General features: G+C 35.3%; 1 protein-coding gene across 4 annotated transcripts in view; it reads left to right on the forward strand.

Annotated features, from left to right (window-relative positions):
- KMT2E (lysine methyltransferase 2E (inactive)) overlaps positions 1-16,300 on the forward strand; it is a 97,106-nt gene that overhangs the window by 38,149 nt on the left and 42,657 nt on the right. For 3 of the 4 annotated variants that reach the window (XM_059934128.1, XM_059934130.1, XM_059934129.1), the window contains 3 exons: positions 8,804-8,918; positions 9,776-10,005; positions 12,931-13,011. In XM_059934128.1, coding sequence (XP_059790111.1) covers positions 8,804-8,918; positions 9,776-10,005; positions 12,931-13,011 — 426 coding nt within the window. Of the gene's footprint in view, positions 1-8,803; positions 8,919-9,775; positions 10,006-10,474; positions 10,564-12,930; positions 13,012-16,300 lie in introns of those variants that run through there. The other variant, XM_059934131.1, reaches the window with a different exon arrangement.

Here is a 16,300-nt window from a genome sequence, read left to right on the forward strand (position 1 = left end):
CATTTTTATTAATGTACCTAGCAGTATAGCAAATTAGCTATCAGGTTTGCAGGGGAACAGAGGCAGAAAGTTGATGAAAGATCAAGGTCTCATGCGTAAGAGGAAAGAGTTTTTTTTAAGCATTTACCCATACCTTTCTTAGGGCATTACGCTATTTTTGCCTTGTATGGGGGTTTTTGTATACCTGTCTCTTTTTGCTAACCCTGCCATTCCTTCCACGATCGGAAACTGAGGAGAGGGGTGTGAGTAGGTTTTATATATCTTTCTATCCTGTCTAGAATCTAACAAGTTACTTTACGTATTGAACATCATCATAGAACTATTTGTTGAATTACAGTTTGTGTGCTCCTTTGATTGTAAGGTAAATACACACAAGAAAAACCCAGAAAAATTCTATAAGTGGGATTTATCATAGATTTATAGATCAGTAGATCTGTAATTCTATAGATCTATAGATCAATAGATTTATCATCTATTTATCATAGATGGAAACAAAGTATAGGAATAAACTTTCTGGATGGAGTGGCCTAAACTGTGGTGTCCTCCTCCAGCATTATTAGGGTTGCTCTGTTTTAATGTCTATATGACTTCTTTGGAATAGGGACTGTATAATGCATCTCCAGATTCATTCTTTCATGTACTGAAAGCTTATGTTAATGGTGATAAGATATAGATTTGAGAAGACTGTGAGTCAGCAGAAAATGGCAGATGCTTCACTATAAGCAGGGACAGAAATATCAATACTAAGATAAGATCATTTCTTGACTTTGTATAGTAAACTATGTCAAGAGAGTCCAGCAAAGTGATGATCATCATGAGATTATCATCTCTTTGTACAGGGTATATTATACTCATGGCTGTCGTACCCTGCCTTTCTGTCTGCCACATATTATTGAAGAAGTAAATGGATCTGAGGAAACATAAATGATCACCAGGGCTTAAGGGGCATGTTATGAAGATTGTTCATAAGTTTGAGACCTGTGTATTGAGAAACATGAGAGTTCAGTGGAGGTAGGAGTGAACCTATCTGTATGGATAGGTTCTTAGTCACTTAACATAAAACATAAAAACTAGGGGGTGCCTTTAAGAGTTTTAAAGAGAGGAATAAAATAAAGTATTCCCGTACAAAATTTTTGAATAAAATAGTCACTTCTCTTTAAGGAGCTCATATACTGCTCCTTGGTTTAACATGTTGGATATTCTTTTCTTTTCTTTTTTTTTTTTTATGGCCGTGCCCTGTGGCATATGGTATCTTAGTTCCTTGACCAGGAATTGAACCTGCACTCCCTGCATTGGAAGCACGGAGTCTTAACCACTGGATTGCCAGGGAAGTCCCAACATGTTGGATATTAGATTGTGTGAAAAAATGTATCTAATATATTATATCAGATTGTGTTAATCTACATAAACCTTACATATGTATATTAAGTATTCCACGAAAATTAGCTTCATTTTTCATTGACATGCTTAAGGCTTAACATACCTCTATATAGCCCTTTTAAAAACCTTTTAAACCAAAAACTTTAGAAATATTCATTTTAAAACAGTCTAAACATTTAAAAAATCTCTGCTGCCAGTGATAGTGATTCCTTGCTTATTAGCTTTTGTGTTGAAATTAGGAATGTTTTAAGCAGTGATTGGAATTAAAACTAGAACATTAATCTCATTCTGTTGTTACACCATTTTCTATTTCCTATTTTGTTTGTGGTAAATAACCTTTTCTATAGTAATTGGTCCTTGCCTCCTGGAGCGTATAATGTCATTAAAAGAGATAAGGAAAGTAAGTATGGAAAAGTGATGTATGTATATTGCTTTGTGTGTTCATGTTAGATTAGTAATACGTATGTGTATGTGTGTGTGTGTGTGTATATATATATATATACACACACACACACACACACACAGTGTAGGAATAAAACATTTTGCTGGTTAATGTTCTGAATCACCAACCTAGAATTTTAAAACTTTATTATATCAATATTACATGTTCATGATTACTAATTACATTTCTTGGTATAAAGTTTAGTCTTTTGCTATGTAAAAAACTGTGGTGTATATGGACTCAACTCTAAGAAAATATGTATTAAAAATCTGCTTTACAAAAGGATAGCAAAGGCACTTATTTCAATCTAATTTAGGGAGTTATGGGACTGTACTTTAAAAATAAACTTTATGGGGCTTCCCTGGTGGCGCAGTGATTAAGAATCCGCCTGCCAATGAAGGGACCTGTGTTCGATCCCTGGTCCGGGAAGATCCCACATTCTGCGGAGCAGGTAAGCCTGTGCGCCACAACTACTGAGCCTGTGCTCTAGAGCCCGCGAGCCACAACTACAGAGCCCGCGTGCTGCAACTACTGAAGCCCACGCGCCTAGAGCCCGTGCTCCGCAACAAGAGAAGCCACCGCAATGAGAAGCCCGCGCACCGTGACGAAGAGTAGCCCCCGCTCGCAGCAAGTAGAGAAAGCCTGCGAGCAGCAGCAAAGACCCAACACAGCCAAAAATAAAAATAAAATAAATAAATTTATTAAATAAATAAAAATAAACTTTATAAGGACTTTAGCACATATTTAGAGCTCAATAAATATTTACTAAGTGATTTAAATATCAGTAAGGTTTTGATACCTTGCAAATTTAGTGATTTATTTAAAATAGGTCTAGTTAAACTTACACTTAGAACTTTACTGCAATTGAATTATTGTGGATTTAAGGTTTTAAAATAATTTAAAAGCAACTTCAGACTGAATATTCATAGTTAGATTGAGAGGCATTTCTGATTACATGAGTATGTTACATATTTATAATACACTACAGTTGAGAAAAATACATTTTCACATCCTCTGTGTCATTTGAGTTTCATCCATATTTCTGGGGACAGGGTGAAGCAGGTAATTTTATCCCCACTTTACAAATAAAAAACTCAGGTTCAGGAAGGTGCATACTGTACCTGTACCCATTTAATGGCCAGCATTAGACGTGTAAGTCCCAATTCCATGTTCTTCCTACTGGATAAAACTTGTTAATTTTGATGGAGTTTGGGAGAGAAAATAATAAATGCATATGGGAAGATGGTTGACAGCATATGAAAATATTACATGAAAAGTAATAAATTAACAGTACAGCAAATAAGTGCTATAGGAATCTGTAGGATTTATAAAATTATGAGTTGAAGCAGTCACAAAAGTGCTCCTTAAGGAGTACCTGAAGTGAGTCTTGAGGACTGTGTTGAAATTAAGAAGTAAGGGTTAAGAGAGATTCCCCAGATAGAGGCTTAGAAATAGATGGCGAGGACGTCTTCCTGAGTTGGGAGGAAGTATACCATTCTTATAGTTACCTATTTTATATAGGACAGTATATGTAAGATAAAAGGCTTGGGGAACTTCAAAAAAAAAAAGAAAAACCTTTTTAGTAGGGAAATACAAAAATATGTACAGTAGTAGGGAGAATAGTATAATAACCTCAGGTGGCCATTACTCAGCTTCAGCAGTATTCAAAGTTTTGCCAGTCTTGTTTCATGTATCCCATAGTTTTGAAGATTTTTAAAGCATATCCCCACATCAGTTTAACTATGTATACTTCAGTATGTATCACTAACACAGAAGGACTTTTTTTTAAAACCACAATACTATTATCTCATATAGCAAAATTAATACTTCCTTAATATATAATACCAAGTTCATCTTCAGATTTCTTTCACTTGTCTCAAAACTGTATTTCTGTAATTGGCGTGTTCAGATTGGCTCCAGACAAGATCCACACATTGTATTTGATTGAAATGTCTCTTGAATCATTTTTTTATCTGAAACAACCCTTTAAATTGTGTTTTTCCTCATACTATATAAGAAACTGGATCATTTGGCCTACAGAAGTTTCAGTATTCTGTATTTGGCTCTTTTCTTCCTTTTGGCATCATGTAATATTCCACTTTCCCCATATTTCTGATAAACTGATATTTAGATAAAGAGATGTGATTAGCTTCAGATTTTTTTTTTCTTCCCTCTCTCTTCTTTCATATTTCTTTTTCAGCATGAGACTTTTTATGTGGGACTTTATATTTTCTATTGCATAATATTAGAAGAAGCACATAAAAACTTAGTTGTCTAACTTCCAGTGATGTTAAGAATGATCAAGAAGTTCAGGTGTTGTCAGCCTTATCTGTCCATCATCTTTAAACTTTCAAGGTTTTAGCATCCATGGTTATCTGTTGCCGAAATCCATTATCTCTCGAAGGTAGCAGATTGGTAATTTTTCTAATTTGATCATTCCTTCTGCATTTATTAGCTTTTAGAGAACTTCTAAAAGAAGCAGTCAGTATTGACTTAGTTAATAAGAGAGCACACTTCTTATTTCAGTTTTAGAGCCAATTGCTTATTATAATATCTTTTTCTGCATTTGAGTTTCTCTACCTATGGGAAACAGAATTCAAAGTTTTGAAAACTATAATTCAGGTCATATTGATCATTTGACCATATCTTATTGCTTATACATTAGGAATACTTTACCTGTTTTTGTTTTTTTTTTTTTTTAAACATTGTGGACATTTTGAATTCCCAAACTAGAGAATGATTATCCTTTAGGAAGTTTCACATGGATAAAGATCATCTTTTTGACAATGATCAATGTTTCAGTGATTTAAGAACACATACAAAACAATATATGAATGAATACAAATAATCACACTCTCTCTGAAAAGTGACATCACAGTTATGTAAGTGAAATCTTATTTGTCTGCAGGATGAACACCACCATGGTTAATGTTTTGATACGTAATTATTTATAAAAATATTATACTAATGTAGTTTCTCGATGGTAAATGTTATACCTGTGTATTAACTTGGCATTTATGTGACAATATAAATTGGCTAAACAGAGCCCTGAAGCAACTATTTACACAAAAACTTATTATTGCATGTTATCTCTTTAGCCCTGCAGTTCAAAATTTACTAAAGCTTTATGGTAACATTACAGGAGATTTTGAGGAAAACTCCTGTAACCATAATATAGTGATTTTTGTTACCATGAGTTCTTGCTGTGCTATTGTCTATATGTAAATATGGTAGGTTGCTCAGATTTAATCATTATCTATTGATTGGACATTTAAATGATTTCTAGTCTTATATCTAGTTTTATGAATAGTATTACAAAGAACATCTCAATTCTGCAGGTCGTTATTTAGTGGGAATTACTTTCTTAGGATAAATTTCCAAAAATGGGGTTACTGGATCTAAAGGATGTTTGACTTTTGATATTTGTCACAAAGTTGTTTTCAGATTCACTGTGTGTTTTGAGGATGTTTAGCACCATGGGACTTCTTAGGGAACATTTCTAAGGATGTCGTGTCCTTTTTTTTTGTTTGTTTTTTTGTCTTTTTTTGTCTTTCTTTTTAATACTATCTTACAGTTTGGAAAAATCCTTAAAATATGTCAACCCTTTTTTTTTTTTTTTTTAACAATTGTTACCTTCTTTTTAAAATTACTTTTATTAAGTAGCAGCATTAGAAATGAGGATCTTGGGCTTCCCTGGTGGCGCAGTGGTTGGGAATCTGCCTGCTAATGCGGGGGACGCGGGTTCGAGCCCTGGCCTGGGAGGATCCCACGTGCCACGGAGCAGCTGGGCCCGTGAGCCACAACTACTGAGCCTGCGCGTCTGGAGCCTGTGCCCCGCGACGGGAGGGGCCGCGATAGTGAAAGGCCCGCGCACCGCGATGAAGAGCGGTCCCTGCACCGCGATGAAGAGTGGCCCCCACTTGCCTCAACTAGAGAAAGCCCTCGCATGAACCGAAGACCCAACACAGCCAAAAATAAAATAAAATAAATAAATAAAGTAGCTATAAAAAAAAAAAAAAAAAGAAAAGTGCTTAGAAATGAGGATCTTGATGAAGTATTTCTGCCTTCTTGCGTTGCCAACTTGTTAGTATTTACAACTTTAAGTTTTTATTTTTTATTATTAAAGTATAGTTGATTTACAGTGTGGTGCTAATTTCTGCTGTACAGCAAAGTGACTCAGTTATACACATATATACATTCTTTTTTATATTCTTTTCCATTATGGTTTATCCTAGGAGATTAGATATAGTTTCCTGTCCTATGCAGTAGGACCATGTTGTTTATCCATTCTAAATGTAATAGTTTTCATCTACTAACCCCAAACTTTCAGTCCATCCCTCTCCCTCCCCCCTCCCCCTTGGCAACCACAAGTCTGTTCTCTATGTCTGTGAGTCTGTTTCTGTTTTGTAGAAAGGTTCATTTGTGCCATATTTTAAATTCCACATATAAGTGATATCATACGGTATTTGTCTTTCTCTTTCTGACTTACTTCACATAGTATGATAATCTCTAGTTACATCCAAGTTGCTACAAATGGCATTATTTTGTTCTTTTTTTATGGCTGAGTAGTATTCCATTGTATATATGTTCCACATCTTATTTATCTGTTCATCTGTTGGTGGACATTTAGGTTGTTTCTGTGTCTTGGCTATTGTGAATAGTGCTGTATAGCTTTAATTTGAATCATGAGGTTATGCAAAGGATTTGTGGCTTGTTTACATGCTTGAATTTATCTATATTTGCACTGAAAGTCTTATTTTTTTAATTGCCAACCATTATCTACTCCAAAATACAAAATTCTTGCCACACTCTAAATTCCTAAGAGTGAATCTTTCTATAATGGCCACAGTTCCTACATCTTGCTTTAATAACAGGTCAGGAATTGCTAAAACCCCATCCCATTTCTTCTCTCTATGTATTTTTAAAAGAATTTTAAAGGAATCAATATTGTAATCAAAGGTAGTTTGGCAGTATGTATTGATTTTATGTGCATTTACCCTTTTGTTCAGCATTTCTGCCTTCAGGAATCCATGTTGTAGAAATGTTGCCATGTAAGCAGAAAACAGTGTATAGAAGGGTGTACAATTTCAGTGATACCTTTAACCCTGAAAAATAGAAACAATTTAAACATCTACCAAAAGGGAATTTGTTAAATAAACTATGGTACATTCATATAATGAAATAATCAGTTATTACCAAAAATAAGGTAGATATGTGTTGACACTGAAAGATTGAAAAAGCAAATTGTGAATACATATTGTACATTCTCATTTTTTTAAAAAAAACGACTGTTAGATGTATTTATGGATAGACAAATTTAGAGGGGGATACATGGCATCTTAACATGGGTGTGTCAGGTTTGGATGAAGACATGATCGTTCACTTTCTTATGTACTTCTGTTTTAAAGTTTGTACAATGAGCATGTATTAATTTTGGAATTAAGAAACATTTTTTTTTAAAAGATTAAGCAAGTAAAATTATTTTTTTTTTTGTTTGTTTGTTTATTTATTTATTTATGGCTGTATTGGGCCTTTCGTTTCTGTGCGAGGGCTTTCTCTAGTTGTGGCAAGCGGGGGCCACTCTTCATCGCGGTGCGCGGGCCTCTCACTATCGCGGCCTCTCTTGTTGTGGAGCACAGGCTCCAGGCCAGTAATTGTGGCTCACGGGCCCAGCTGCTCCGCGGCCTGTGGGATCTTCCCAGACCAGGGCTCGAACCCGTGTCCCCTGCATTGGCAGACTCTCAACCACTGCGCCACCAGGGAAGCCCTAAGCAAGTAAAGTTTTAACGTAACAACATAGATAATAGGTGAGTACTGGTTTTCTAAATATTCAGAACATTTTGCACACTTCTCTTTTGTAATCTCCTTCAGAACCACTTGACCTCAGTTTGTGCCTCCTCTCTCTACTGATTTTAGCACACTGGATCCCAAGCAGCAGTCACTTAGAGCAAAATTGAGGCTTTGTGCAGGGGATGAGTGAAGGGGGGCAGTATATCAAGAAGTAATTGACAATAGAAATTTGACCAATTAGATTGTAACTGCATTAAGAAGCCTTAAACCATGAAGAGTGCAAGTAGTACTAAATTCTAAGGGAAGGTTTTGAATAAGAGGTAGCATAAGGGTTATGAAAAAATCATCTCAAAGGGTGGCTTTGGTAAGAATAAAGGCACAGAAATGAGTCATGTTGTGTGTGTGCAAGGGAGCAATTAATTTCAGTGTGAAGTGCCCTCAGAAGTAGGTTCACTACCACATTGATCAATAGGAATTATCAGGCTAGGGCTCAGGAGGATTGATACAAGTGAAGAATTTGGGGAAGTGATGAATGTAAAATGCTAGGCCAGGGAATTTATAAGTCAACCACAGCGGTGAGTTGTTACTCTCAGTTGTATCAGTGGTTGGTCAGGTCATCATCATTTGGCCATTATCAGGCCAGAACTGCTGATCTTACACTACCATAGGCTGCTAGTTACAGTTTTTTCATAAGCAAACCTTGATTCATTGTGAGGTTTCCTGTTCCTTAGCTTTTCTGATATTTCCAAGGTTTTGTTATACCTTGACACACTAACACATACATGAAGCTTTGACATTGAAATGTATACCTCACATTCAAATTGGGGTCCATATGGATTCAGTATGTCCTTAGTCTTGTTTAAATTATTTCTACCACTTTTCTCCATCCTGTGCATAGTGTCCCCAGTGCCACTGAGTATATTAAGTAATGTTTAATCTCTACTAATTTTTTTTAATGATAGGGAAACTATATCTGAACTTGAAGGGGGGACATTTATTGTACTTAATTAAAAGTTTTTTTTAAGGACGCAGACTCTATATAGGATATATCATATCCACAGGGTGTCTTTGTTTTAGACATTTTAAAGACATTTTATTTGATAGCCAATAAAATAAGTGCTTATAATTTTAAATAGATTGAAAGGAAAAAAATCAATGGAATTCTCTTTGATGCAACTTTTTTCCCTCCAGACCAGAATCTGTAGAAGCTAGCCCTGTGGTAGTTGAGAAATCCAACAGTTATCCCCACCAGTTATATACCAGCAGCTCGCATCATTCACACAGTTACATTGGTCTGCCCTATGCGGTAAGTGTCAAACATTTCTCTGGAAGGGTATGTTTTATATCTCTATATAAATCTATGCATATTTTTTATATCTAGAGATTGAAAGTTGATGTGTGTGGTATTGTGCCTAAAACTGAATATTTAAAAAACAGACTTGTTTTATACTATCTAAACAATTAGGTATGTAATTCGTAGTTTAGTTTTTTCATTGATCTAATTATATTTATTCAAGGGATTAAAATTCTGTAAGAGGAATTCCCTAAAAGTTTTTATATTATTATTATTTGGTTTTTTTATGCTATTAATAGTTTAGTATTATAATTCTTTACCTTCTCTATAAAAAGACTGTAGATAGAATTGTACTATCTACTGTTGATTCTAAATTATATAGTGATTATATAGTTACCATTTATTTAGCACTTATATGTCAGGCTCTGTGCTAAGCATTTTTGCATATATTATCTAATTTAATCTTCAAAAACAACCTCATAAGATAGGTATAATTTTCATCCCCATTTCATAGCTGAGAAAATGAAAGCTTGTCTAAGCTAACTTATTCAATGTTGCCAAAACTTTAAAAATCCCTATTGTATACTTTATAGTGATAATATGTCTTCTGTAATTGTTTTTGTTATTCTTTAGCTTCCAGTTTCCTGAGTTTTTTTTTTTTTAACCATTATTCTCACATCTTGCATTGTGAAGGTGACCAAGGTTCTATATCTAGTTTCACCAAGTCATTATTTTAAAGGTATTAAAGAAGAAGTGGGCCAATTTCATCTCTCTCAAATATTTAAATTAAGGATTGAATTTTACTTAAGTTGCTTAGTTTGTATTGTTATTGAAATTACATTGTGCTGTATTTGTGATTAATTCTCCAGGACCATAATTATGGTGCTCGTCCTCCTCCAACACCTCCGGCTTCCCCTCCTCCATCAGTTCTTATTAGCAAAAATGAAGTAGGCATATTTACCACTCCTAATTTTGATGAAACTTCCAGTGCTACTACAATCAGCACATCTGAGGATGGAAGTTATGGTACTGATGTAACCAGGTGCATATGTGGTTTTACACATGATGATGGATACATGATCTGTTGTGACAAATGCAGGTAAAATGTTTCATGCCATTTGCTTATTTTTCTTGAATGCTGCTAACCTTTGTGATTGTTAATGTTGGAAAAAATAAAGTGACTTTTGAAGGAATTGATAAATGCATTTTTTAAGTGATACTTTTGCTACTGTCAGTGCAGTGTGTTTTGCTCCTAGGAAAAGCCCCTATGGGAAAAAAGCTATCCTAGAGTTTTTCTTAGAAATCCTCGTTGTTAATTGAGTAATAGGCAATCAGTTCTGAACTTTATTCATACAGAATCACATCTCTCTTTTTACTCATTCGGTAGTAATACAACTACATAAAGTAGACAAGACAGAAATGAGAGGAGAATTGAGTCCTGTGTATTTCCTTTGGAATTATTTGTGCTGTATAGTCAACTGTGATTTTCCAGTTTGGGGGAATTATACATTTTGATTGATGTTTGTTTGACCTGACTCTCTCACCTCCTTTTGACTTGAACCTTGCAGCACTCTGGAGTCTCCTTGAACCAGAACCACAGTCTCCCCTCCCCCAACCCTGGTTCAACCACCAAGAAAGGCCTCCTCCCCTAGAGAAGGTGTGATTGGGAGAGAAAGTGGGGTTTTGTTTTCTTTCTTTTTTTTTTTTTTCCTGGTGGGAGGGAGTTGGGGAGGATGGAGAGGGAACAGTAGGATTTCAACCTGAAAGTTACTGAGTCCATCCCCTGCATAGGCTGGGAAGCAGAGAACATTTAAGCAATGTACTGTAGAGGATAAGAAAGTTTGATAGTTTACAGAATGTCCTGGATCTGGTCTTAAGGCATAGCTTCATCATTTTATTTGAAATAGTACCCATATTTGAATGTGAGTGTAAAAATGCATTGTTGAGCCACATAGAAATTACTTTGCATTATTTGTAATCTTGTTCCCATCTATTAAGTTAGGTGATTAGGAGTGGGATGTTATTGATATAAACATGCAGTTAGGTTATATATGAAAAAGTTGATTTACCTTTGCCAAAAAGGGGGAAAATTAGTCTTAAGTGGAATGTGAAATTTGATGTTATTTTTATGGGAAGTTGTAATATTAATACTTTGAGTTAATTTTAATAATAAAAATATATCGTGATGCTTTCTCAAATTTAAAAATAAACTTATGGTACATACTATTACCATAAGCAATCACCTCAGTGAGCTTATTCAGGAGGTGAATTTAAAAACTAAGAAAATAACTTCTCTGATAACTTGTTTTCCTCATTATTTTTTAATTAGCTACTTATTAGCAAATCTGAATTCATATTTTAACCAATCATATAAAATAGCTTTCTCATTGCTGATTTTGTCTTATGTGATAAATTACATACCATTGGACAATTTTTTTTTTAACATCTTTATTGGAGTATAATTGCTTTACAATAATATTTTTATTTTAATGCATAATCTAAAGTGTTTTTGTTTTGATTAATTACAATGATCTATATATAATATAGAATTATATCTATTAGAAAAGAGTGAAATAGTCCTTAGGACTTATACCTATCTACAAATTCTTGAAGGACCAGTTCACGTATTTTGGATTATTCAAGGTATTTGCTTTTTAGCAACTGCTCTATTTGTTATGAATTTATTTTTTGTTATTCTGCTTTTCTACTGCTTAACCTGTAGTATGCTACAAGGCTTAATCTTTTTTCCTCTATTCTTGTTTTACATTGCCTCTATATATTTTCATGTACCTACTGCCCATACTCATCTCTTTCAAGTTTGACATCTAGAGCTCTGATTATTTATTCATTCTCTAGTTTTATTTCTTCTGTGGTCTGCATGACATTATTACTTAGCCCCCAGATTTAACCTAATTTGTTATTCTGACTCTCCACGTCAGGTGCTCTGCTTTTCTTTTAAACTTTTTCCCCTACATCTTTGATACATAGTCCATTACCTTTCACATTCTACCAGTTCTTGTCCCAACATCCTCAGTTAAGAAGTAAAGAGCAAGATCATAGCAGTTAACTCAGTAGCTATATATTAAAAGTAGCTCATTATTATATAAGGGATAATTAAGACTGTTTTTAGAAACAGGCATATATATCAACTTTAGACCAATTAAAGTCTTGGCAATAAAATGCAAAATAATAGCATTGAGAAATTTGCCTCAAGTTGGTCCATGTATTACATTAAAAGTAGAGTTCATAATAGGTTTAGTCTCTATCTTCATGAAATGACTCTTGGATTCTTTAACTTCATTTTCTGCCATCATTCTAGTTCTTTCTGTTCTTTAACTTAGATCTGGAATGTTGGAAAAGCCTCTTAGTTGATTTTTATGCTTCCAGTTTCTTAACTTCTTTGAATTAACACTGTATACCATCAAAGCAACCTCTAGTTGTTACCTGTTGCCAGTTAGAGGAATGCTCCGCAAATCCTGACATTCCAGGTGTATATAATCTGACTGCATTTTACTAATTCAGTTTTATCCCCCTCTGTTCCTCAAAATGAACATTCTTCTTAAGATATATTAACTGCCTTCTGGCTGTTGCTCCCGGTATCTGTCTACTTGAGAAAATGTTGCTATAATGAGGTCTTTTCTTCCTAATTTCCGAAATGAGGTTCTCTTCAAGTCCATTATTCTCCAGGATTCTTTTCCCATTAATTCCAAGCATTGTGGACATCTCCAGTTTGTGATTTCTAATAATATTTGTAATGTATACCTTTTACATTTTTAAATTATATTTGCTTTAGAAATTTATATCATATATATAATATCCTATATTTGTCCTCTTATTTTTGCATCTCAAAGTTTTATCTTCCCGAGGACATATTTCTATGAATTCTTCACATTCCCTTTTACACTGCTAAACTCAAAGTAGGCACTTATTAACTGATAGTTAAATGGAATATCAAATCTTAATTTAAGGATGGTTTAAATAATATTTTATATGTTCTGCTTTTTTTTTTTTTCCCTTTTTAAAGTGTTTGGCAACATATTGACTGCATGGGGATTGACAGGCAGCATATTCCTGATACATATCTTTGTGAACGTTGTCAGCCTAGGTAAGTTGTACATACAATAAAATTGCCAGTAATTTTACTGAGGTAATCTTTAGTTATTAGAAATTTATGCATGAATTCTAGATTAAACAATTAATGGATACTGTATTTCATCAAATCTAAGATGGAAGAAGTTTCCTTTCTATGGTTTGGTTTGTTTTTTGGGTTTTTTTCTTTTTCCATTCTGACATCTCTAAAATCAAGAAGAATCTTTCCATTGATAACGTGTCATGGTTTATTTTCTAGGGTTTTTAATGATGCATAAAATAATAGCGCATTTTTTAAGTGATGACATCTTTTTTTCGGTGGACTGCAAATTATGTTAAAAAGTTACTAGAAGGACATTTCGTTAGTTACAGAATTTTGCAGGGCTTATACTATCATTCTGCCTGTTGGCAGTAATGTGTTTTCTTCCCATTTCTTTTTTGTGCTTTTTTAAAAAAATCTTTGTTAATGGACATTTCAAACCTATATAAAAGTGATAGTGTACAGAACCTGCATGTTTCCACCACCCAGCTTCAACAATTGTCAATAATCTTTTTTCATTTACATTACTGTGTATTTTTCTCCTTCACATATTGTTTTAATGCAAATCCCAAATATATTATTTCATTCATAGGTATCCTTATGTATTTCAGTATGTATGTATTTGTGTATGTGTATTTCAGTATGTATCTATAAAAGAATTCTTTAACAAAACTCTATAACCACAAAACGATTATTATATTGATACATGCAATAAAATCTATTACATCCAGCCATTCTTAAAGTATTGATTGGTTGCTATACATCTCTTTTAAGTCTCTAGTAATCTAAAGCTACACCCCTTACCCCACCTACCCCAGTCTCCTTTGCAGTGTGTTTCTTTAAGGGACTGAATTGTTTATCCTGGTGAGTTTGCCAATTGCATTATCATGATTTAACAGATTTCTCTCTATAGATATTTCTGTAAATAGGTGTGTGATTAGATTTAGGTCCCTTTTTTTTTTTTGGGTAAGACTTTCATACACTGTGTTCTATCAGGTGATACATCTTATAATATCTGAATGGGACCCATTGATGGTTATTTTTAAGATCCATTAATTTATTAGGGGTTGCAAATTAATGACATGTTAATTCTATTGCTTATCACTTATTAGCTGGACTATTTCTGTAGAATGTAGAAAACTTCCCCATATTAACTGTTCAGTTCTCTTAAGGTATATTTCACTGAGGAAAGGCAGGATAAATGCTTGTTGATTTGTAGCCTTTATCAGTTTTTAGAATAATGAAAAGAATTTTAATTGTCATTATGAAGTCAGGGATTTAAACATATTGGATATCAGTCTGTTGCAGTTATTCCTTTCTTTTTAAATATTTATTTGGTTGCATAGGGTCTTAGTTGCGGCAGGCGGGCTCCTTAGTTGCAGCACGTGGGCTTCTTAGTTGTGGCACGCAGGCTGCTTAGTTGTGGCTCACGGGCTTCTTAGTTGCAGCTCGCCAGCTCCTTAGTTGTGGCTTGTCGGCTCCTTAGTTGTGGCACGCAGGCTCCTTAGTTGTGGCATGCAAACTCTTAGTTGCAGCATGCATGTGGGACCTAGTTCCCTGACCAGGGATCGAACCTGGGCCCCCTGCATTGGGAGCATGGAGTCTTATCCACTGTACTACCAGGGAAGTCCCTATTATCTTTTTTTTTTTTTTTGGCTGTGTTGGGTCTTCGTTGCTGCGTGTGGGCTTTCTCTAGTTGCGGTGAGCGGGGGCTACTCTTCATTGCAGTACGTGGGCTTCTCGTTGCAGTGCACGGGCTCTAGGCACACAGGCTTCAGTAGTTGCAGCACATGGGCTCAGTAGTTGCGGCATACGGGCCCTAGAGCACACGGACTTCAGTAGTTGCGGTGTGTGGGCTCAGTAGTTGTGGCGCGCAGGCTCAGTAGCTCAGTAGTTGTGGCTTGCAGGCTCTAGAGTGCAGGCTCAGTAGTTGTGGTGCATGGGCTTAGTTGCTCTATGGCATGTGGGATCTTCCCATATCAGGGATCGAACCCGTGTCCCCTGCATTGGCAGGCAGATTCTTAACCACTGTGCCACCAGGGAAGTCCCCCTGTTATCCTTATTTATGTTCAAATTTTGTCCCATTTTTGGTCAATGGGAACCACTTCGAGTTGGCTTTGCAGTCCTTTTGACAATACCCTAGTAGTACTTGCTAGCTTTATGCAATCTAATACGACAAGATGTCTCGGGCTTATCTTATACTTCTGTGCCCCATGCTCAGAATTGGTTTTCAAGACCAGAATCTGAGAGCTAGTAATGCTCCTTCCTCCGGAACTACTCAACGTTGCTAGGTCTTTTTAGTAGACGAACCTAGTCTACTGTAAGTTTTGTCTGTTTGTTTATTTTTAAGATAAAATACATGAGTTTATACAGATAATAGCAATTTAAATTTAGGAATACAGTTGACCTTTGAACAACATAGGTTTGAACTGTGCATGTCCACTTATGCATGGAATTTTTTCAATAGTAAATACTACAGAACTACACACTCTGCATTTCGGCACCCCAGCCCTCACATTGTTCAGAGGTCAACTGTACAAGGTTTTCATTTAACTGTTTCTGTATTCCATCTGTGTCTCTTTTTATCCTTGTTCTCAACAACACATACAGCAGTGTAATTAGAGTATCATGTAATTTGCTCAACTGCTTAATCCCATAGAAGAATGTAACAGTCTCAAGAGTAACAGTATCAACAATAGCACCTGTAACAATATGATTATGTAGAACAGTTTAGAACTTTTTTTTCCTGTAAGGTATTTTCTACAGGGATGTATAGTTAATTTTTTGTGTTTAAAGTCTCTTGAAAGAATTTTATTGTGTGGTTATAACACCAACTGGGTACACACTTCTGGCTTAGGTTATTAGTTTTATTTTTTATTTTATTTTTTATTTTTTTAATAAATTTATTTATTTTATTTACTTATTTTTGGCTGCGTTGGGTCTTCGTTGCTGCGTGCGGGCTTTCTCTAGTTGCGGTGAGCGGGGGCTACTCTTAGTTGCGGTGCATGGCCTTCTCATTGCGGTGGCTTCTCTTGTTGCGGAGCACGGGCTCTAGGGCACACGGGCTTCAGTAGTTGCAGCACACGGGCTCAGTAGTTGTGGCTCAGAGACTCTAGAGCGCAGGCTTAGTAGTTGTGGCATACAAGCTTAGTTGCTCCACGGCATGTAGTATCTTCCGGGACCAGGGCTCGAACCCTGCATTGGCAGGCGGATTCTTAACCCCTGCACCACCAGGGAAGCCCTAGTTTTATTTTTGATTTTTTAA

This window comes from Balaenoptera ricei, chromosome 9 (genome assembly GCF_028023285.1).
Source record: "Balaenoptera ricei isolate mBalRic1 chromosome 9, mBalRic1.hap2, whole genome shotgun sequence".
NCBI lineage: Eukaryota > Metazoa > Chordata > Mammalia > Artiodactyla > Balaenopteridae > Balaenoptera > Balaenoptera ricei.